Source organism: Tenrec ecaudatus, chromosome 1, assembly GCF_050624435.1.
Source record: "Tenrec ecaudatus isolate mTenEca1 chromosome 1, mTenEca1.hap1, whole genome shotgun sequence".
Taxonomy (NCBI): Eukaryota; Metazoa; Chordata; class Mammalia; order Afrosoricida; family Tenrecidae; genus Tenrec; species Tenrec ecaudatus.
Window position 1 is genome coordinate 14,561,119 of NC_134530.1, and position 7,162 is coordinate 14,568,280.

Below are 7,162 nucleotides of genomic sequence, written 5' to 3' on the forward strand. Positions count from 1 at the left end.
CAGGGATGAGCAGCCCCAGGACCTCAGAGAGGCCCAGGTCGATGGCTGCATAGGGGAAGACCCCCAGCACTTTGGTCAGTTAACTGCGGTAGAAGGCCCAGGACCCCAGTTCCCTAGGATCTTCTGGTAGCAGTCCTGCAGTCCCATGTACTGGCCCATCCGGCACAGGGTCAACTTCGTTTTCAGCACCTGGAGAGTACCGGGACCATTCTAAGACAAGAGACATCATGAGAAGCTGCCACCTATCTGGCAGTGGGGACTTCAGGGTAGACTGTGGTCAGCAGAGTTTCCAATCTAAGAAGAGGATTATATGCCTGCTAACCTATTCTCGCAAACCTGCCAATGAGATAGCTATGGAGCACAGAGGCCAAGACATGGGAACAGGCAAGGCTTGTTCTGTGGCTTCTGGGATCCAAGGAGTTGGTGCCAACAGGGTGGCACTTGATCACTCTCTCTGGATACCCTATCTCCCATTGCCACACTCCAAAAGGAGTGCTGCCTCAGGAGCAGCTATGGGGGCTCCCCCTGCTGTTGGCCCAAGCTCCTCCTCACCTCCATTGGATCAATGATGCTTTCTTTTCTTGAATATAGGTTTGATTTCTGGCACTAGCCATGCAGCCAGCCATTGAGCTCTCCTGTCCACACAGAATGTCTTACTGGCACAGGATGGCCCATGTAACCTGTGGGTGGGAGGCACAGGTGTCAGGGCCTTAGCAGTGCCCCTTCACCTCCAAGAGCCCAGCCCCCACTGCTACCTACCATGCCATGCCTGCTCACAGCTCCCTCCTGTTCATGGGCCATGAACTTGATCAACTTGTGTGCCCTCTAGTTTCTCCCTTGAGGACGTTCATGTCATTGCCACAGCACAATGAGTGGACCGCACCTGCATTGACCATGCTCCACAGGTCCCCCAGGATATCCAGGTTGTTGGTTTTGCAGGAGTAGACCTGGGCAGGGACACAAGGGTGCTGGGAATGTGTCGCATACAGGTAGGTTATTCCCCAGGTTGTTCCCTCATATTTTATCCAAACCTAAGATGCTGCTTGCTAACACATGGTCAATGGCTAGTCACTTGGAGGTGAACTGCTTCAAGGATTCCTGCCTGAGGGCTATGGCCATCTAGAGCATTCAGACTATATAGTCTGTCCCACCTGAGATGTGGCCCACTCCCTGATCAGTGGGACAGTGGATTGTTCCCCTGAAGGACAGCCCCAAAGCCAGGTGAAGCCAACTCCAGGAGGTACAAGATTTGGCTGCCTTCTGGTCCTTAGAGGCCGCCAATCTTGTCACATGGATACTCTTAGTACCTGCTCTTACTGTGGCGTGTATACCCCTTGCCTGTCCCTTCCTATTGCAAGTATGCCGAAGGTACAACCCCTCCCATTTACAATGGAACCAGGGGGGCTTGCATGTCCCCAAAGTGTATATAAGCCCTGACCTGAAATATATCCCCCCTCCCTGCACGGATCTGACAGCTGAGATCCTGGACGTCTGAGAGGTAAGCAATTGAATGCCTCATTTTGTCTGATATCTCTTTCAATTGACCTAATTACACAACCGCCACTTGGCACCCTTTCATCCAAAGTTCATATACTCCTGGGGAGATGGCAGTTCTCTCCAAAGCCCCTCACCTGCATGAAGTTGTTGGGTTGGTTCCTGGGCCTCTGCCAGTGCATGTCAGAGAACTGGCCACCAGTCTGCCAACAGCGGTTTCCACCACATGCTGGCCTTCTACTCCTGCTCCTGGAGTTTTCAGGCACCTCCATGGACACAATCATGTCCTCCCCAGGAGAGCCTGTCAGGAGGAGCGGGTGTCACATCATGTACTGTTGAAGGGACTGTCCCCACCTAATCACCCCTATGTACCTGTGGTCTGGCTCTCACCTAAACTCCCAGGGTGCTTTTCATTGTTGTATAGACCGTGCAGCTGATGGCCACAGCCGGGATAACTTTTAATAGAGTGGGTGTTAGGCCTCGGAAGAGCCCCGGCCAGCCCTGCTCAGCCACGATGTCTCTGAAAATGGCCCGCATGGTGGGCTTTGAGCCCTCCACAGTATCTATGAGGAATGAGGCCAAGTTATTACACATAGAATAAAGGAAGTGGGGGTGTTGGGGTGCTGATAGGAAAAGCATGGAGTCTGGAATGTTACAAGGAAATAAGCTAGTGTGGAGGCGGCAACAAAAGACTTCATTCAGGGTGTTTTCAGGCGCTCTTGTAGGGAAAGGGTTTCTGGACAATTCCCCTGAAAGAGGTGACTGTGGTGAGGATGTCTATGTTTGGCTAGGGCCTTGGGCATGTGTTCAGGGGGCTTGTGGAGAGAGGCTTTGTCAAGGTCAGGGAGTGAGCTCTGGTCTGTTTTGAGAGTTTCAGATGGGTTGGGGTGTGGTGATTAAGGTAGTTGGGGAATTAGATCTGAGGAGTTGTTTTGGGGACCCTGGTGAGGAGGAGCTGCTAAAGGTGAAGTGAGCCCAGGTGGCCCAGTGCGTTGAGTCTAGTCTGCTCACCTCAAAGCCAGCAGTGTGTACCCACCAGTGCCTCTCTGGGAAAAAGACAAGGCTGTCTACTCCCATAATGGTTGAGGTACAGTCCCAGACACCCACAATGGCATTCCACCCCATCTTCTAGGGTTCCCGAGTCAGTGTCAAGTGATGAATGCTGAAGCTCTCTGCTCCCGTGAGGATGGACAACTTCAGAGACCTTAAGGAGTCATTCTGCTCTGTCCATTTGGGTCAATGTGAATCTCCGGATAGAATGTATGGTGCAGGTGTGTCATGAGTCTATTTGAGCAAGCTGGCCTCTTTGGGGGTGTGAGTCCTGTGTCCTGGGGTCCCTGCGTGGTCTATCCTTGGGACATTGGCTCAGCTTCTAATTGGAAGTTTGAAGTCCACCGATATATGCTAGGGAAGGAAGGCCTAGAGATGCCCTTCCCCAAACGGGGCCCTCGAAACAGCCCTGGGTTTCCCAACTTCCCTCCGACACGGGAATGTGTAAGTTGGCCACCATCTCCTCAGCAAGTGTTGTGTCACAAGGTCAGGAGGAAAACATGCACGGGGTGGGGGCGGGGTCGAGGTGTGTGTCACCCAGGACTAGATCACCTTTGGGACTGAGGGAAAATGGCACAGGATGTTAAGATTTTTGGGGAAGTATGAGTTCTAGGCATTTGGATGGCAGCCTAAGAGGTCAGGGCCAAGTAAGGAGAATGGGGGTGTGGGATGTGCTGAGGGCATTTGGTGGGGCCACAAAGTGGGTCTCATCAGGGGCAGGCAGACCTTTTGCTTGGAGCTTGGTCCTTAATAGCGTCAGGGGATAGCTAGCCATCTGGCCACACACTGTGGACACCGTCTGTGTGTAGATGTTGTAAGCCTGGCTGTGTTCTTCGTTATCCCCTCTGCTCTTTACCCGTATGTTGTTCATCATCTGCAAGGGGTAGGGGGCCAGAGAAGGCTCAGAATTGGCCCTAGTCCTGGGCCACGTCAATGCCGCCTACAGCAACCTCACCCCCACCTCTGCCAACCTTATTGACAGCCAGGTCAGTGAAGGCATAAGGGATGATGCCAAGCATGTTTGGCGCATAACCCCTATAGAACGCGGCCGGGCCTTCACGGCGAAGAATCTGGCCGACGCAGTCACCTAGGCCATCGTACTGGCCTGTGCGTCCCAGCGTGAGGCGGATCTTCAGCACCTGTGGAGGCAGGGAGGCCAGGGAGCTCCTGTCAGTAGTCTCATGGGGGACTCATGCCCTCTCCCTGTGCAAGGAGCCCTGTTGGCACAGCTCAACAACGGGGTGGGTCTCCAGGCCCTCAGAGGTCGGTGAGACTGTCCACGGTCGTCAAGGGGACACTGGTGAGGAGGGTCCTCAGAACCCCTATGGGCATCCCTGTTCTGGGGCCCGGAGAAGTGCAGTGAGTGGGACATATGGGGCTAAGTGCCCTGGAGCCAGCCCTGCCTCAAATCAAACACCCGCCCCAGGGAAACAGACACTCACTCTCCAGGTTTGTTAAACTCATCTGTCAGGAGGCAACCCCCCAGGGTTTTATACACGAGTGTGGCAAGTAGATGGCCAGCCCTTGCTTCCTGGTTTATCCGGTACAAGAGTTGTGCCCAATTTTACTTTGCTTTCTACCCCCTTTCAGAACAAAATCATGACCCGCTGGCAATGCAACACTTTACTACTAAAGCCAATGGTACCACATAATGTGTAGGGATCTGTTTCTGCAGCCTCACTGGGTCTTCTCAGCACGCCTCCCTCCGTGCTCCCTCCAGGCTCAAGCCCACCCACTCTGGGAAGCTTTGGTCTAGAAGCTCTGCTGAAACCATTCCCGTCCCGTGCCAGCCTTCCTGACTGAAGGGTGGTAACTGTGCCTCAGGTGTACTGTCTGGGATTGTATCCCCAGCCATATCTGGTCTCGTCAACTACATGCTGGACACTAGAAACACAAAACAATTGATGTTCACGCTCCCTGAACCACACCAGCTGTGTCCCCACATTCATATGAACACATGAGCAGAGGCAGGAAGACCGCAGGGTTTCAAACCAGGGAAGTTGTGCTTCAACGTCGGATCCCCTCCCTGTCTTCAGGATTCCATCCTGTGTGCAGACAGTGATCCCAGATGCTGGGCGATGCCAACAAGTACGTGGAATCAGGAGCCGAGCAAGGCCATTGAGCAGCCTGCCGGGTGCCAAGGACACAGCCTTGCTGGCTGGGAGGAAAGTTGACTGGAAGTACTTACCGATGAAGATCAAAGACTACAGCCGTCAGGATGGATGGCACCCCAACACAGAGGAAACCAACGACCTCAGAACTGGACCAAGAAACAACAGAGTGACGCAAAGAGCAAAGAGCAAAGAGCAAAGCAGTCAAGGGTTTCCGTCTGGCTCAGATCTGCCACTAGCTCCCACTGGAGCCGCAATCAGGCACTCAAGGGACAGGCTGCCTTGGGCACTTGTGCAACACCCCTCTTGAGAAGTGTCCAAGAGCCACAATGCCACAGGCAGGACTCAGCTGGAAGCCATGGTGACGTCATATGCACGTAACAGTTGGGCAATCAGTCTATGCCTAAGAAAGACGGTATTGGCAAGAACAGTATCTGGACGATGGGATCCCCGAAGGAGGAGCCCGGCTTAGGGCAATGCCAGCAGAGGCTTCTGAGATGTGAGGACAGCAAGACTTTGGCTGAGTGACCAGGTGACCCAGTGGTGATAAAAAAAGATGTCCTGGTTGCGAAAGGAGGAGGTCAGTAAAACACAAGGGTCAGCTTCCCAGAGATGGATTAACAGTATCCCCAAAGGGGAATGGGTGTCTCTGTCTGCGCAGTGTTCCCTGCTGTCATGCGCACTGGTTCCTGTGAGGTGCTGGGGACTCGGTTCTGACTCACAGGGACTCAGTGGAGCAGCAGGAACCAACCCTATCGTACATCATCTTAACTGTGCTTCTGATGTTTCTGCCGGGCTTGCAGCCACTGTATCCACCCATCTCCTTGTGGGTCCTGCTCACTGGACAGGAACATGGCCAAAGTCTGGGAGCCAAAGTCTCGCCATCCTTGCCTCTCAGAGCATTCTGGCAGATCTGGGAGTTCATTTGACAGTCCGGGGAACCGACCACATCCCTCACCAGCACCATCGTTCAAGGGCATCGATGCTTCTTCAGTCTTTCTCAGTCAAAGTCCAGCTGTCACGTGCATAGGAGGTGCCCAAGAATGCCATGGCCAGGTTACCTAGCATCACAGCCAATCTGACAGTAACCACCAACCAAATGGAGCCGGCAGATCATGTGGCGGGTCCTGGTGAGGGTCGAACACGGTGCTTTGTGCAGGATGCCTGGGGCACACGAGTCATTGCGCAGTAGGTAGGGGCTGCAGTCGCTTCATTGTGCGAGGCCGTCCACTGAGCAGGCTCTCACTTACCTCCAAGGGGTTGATGAGCGTCTGGGAAACGGCCACCGCCAGAGACCCCGCCAAGACATCCTCCTGGAAGATGGGGTTTGAGGACTCCCCGAAGTGAGCTTTACACTGCGGGCCCGAGCGAGGAGAGAGGAAGGTGAGCACAGCTCCGGGGCCTTCCAGCCTCAAGCCCACCTTGGAGAGGGCCTGAGGACTCGGACAGGAGACAGAGGGCTGGGAAGGCGGGCTCGTGTGATCCGGAGGGCGGGGCTGTAGACACCTATCACTTCCTACCTCTTCGAAGATGAGAAACTTGATCCCATACTCAGGGGCGATCTTGAGCACGTTTATACCATTGCCGCGCCACAGCGAGCGGAAGCCTCCCTCCTGGATCAGGCTCCGTAACCCCCCCAGCAGGTTCATAAGGTGTTTTTTGGAAGAGTAAACCTGAGGGTGGAAAAGACCTGACCCTTGGACAAACCCCTCCCCGATGCCCTCTCCATTCTCAACCCAGCCCCACCTGCAGCTCCCAGCTCCTCGGATCTGGGTGCAGCCAGCGCCAATGAAAAAATCAGGCTCCCCCCATCACTCCAAGCTTCCCCCTCACCTCTGAGCTCCATTTCTCGCCCTTGTCCCCATCCACCAAAACCACAATCTCCTTCCTGTATCCCCAACAATACCCTAGAGCCCCACCCTGAAACCGGGAAAGCCCCGCCCACTAATGCCCATTGGCTGCAGTGGAGGCCCCACGCCCACACCTGCATGTGCACTCGGGTCCGGTCCAGAGGGGCGGTGCTGGTGCGGGACACGGTTCCCGCGACGGCTCCAGAGAGCAGAATCTTCCACCAGGCCCCCTCCTTGTCCATCCTTGCGTCCCCAATGGGGACCATCAGGACTTCTCCATTATCCAACAGCTGTGGGCCAGATAGAGATCCCCACCCAATGTCATGGGCTCTCCTCTCCTTGCCCAGGTCGGAAGCTCATGCCAATCCATTCTGCTTGGTTCGGGACACTGGGCTCGCCTAGAGGGGCTTAGCAATTGAGGTATTCTACCCAAGAGATACTCGTGGCAACTCTTAACCAGCGTCTTAATTGCGGTAGGTAAGCAACCCACTGCTCGCCCAATGGTCAGCAGTCCACATCAACCAGCAAGAGAAGACAGATGTGACAGACGCATTCTCCTGCGTGGAGTCTTTCAGGGCTGAGCAGACTGGAAGCCTACAGAGGACCAGGCCAAACCCAGCCAAACCCACTGTCATCGGGCCAACTCCGACCAACAGT

General features: G+C 54.6%; 1 protein-coding gene across 1 annotated transcript; it reads right to left on the minus strand.

The window, feature by feature from the left end:
• Nucleotides 1-1,884: 1,884 nt before the first annotated feature.
• On the minus strand, nt 1,885-6,771 carry LOC142431599 (mitochondrial carrier protein SCaMC-3L-like). The gene is made up of 6 exons (XM_075536624.1): nt 6,640-6,771; nt 6,176-6,328; nt 5,906-6,010; nt 3,516-3,683; nt 3,271-3,418; nt 1,885-2,057 (listed from the first exon to the last, which is right to left on the minus strand). Exons 1-6 carry the CDS (start codon nt 6,769-6,771, stop codon nt 1,885-1,887), a joined length of 879 nt encoding a protein of 292 aa, XP_075392739.1.
• Between the last annotated feature and the right edge of the window lie 391 nt (nt 6,772-7,162).

Bases quoted from the DNA above. Each gene is read 5' to 3' on its own strand.
- LOC142431599 (XM_075536624.1), bottom strand. From the start codon at position 6,771: ATGGTCCCCATTGGGGACGCAAGGATGGACAAGGAGGGGGCCTGGTGG. The intron at 3,684-5,905 runs GTAAGTGAGAGC...CTGCCTCCACAG, and splicing joins CGCTCATCAACCCCTTGGAG to GTGCTGAAGATCCGCCTCAC. The intron at 2,058-3,270 runs GTCTGCCTGCCC...CATTCCTCATAG, and splicing joins GACCAAGCTCCAAGCAAAAG to ATACTGTGGAGGGCTCAAAG.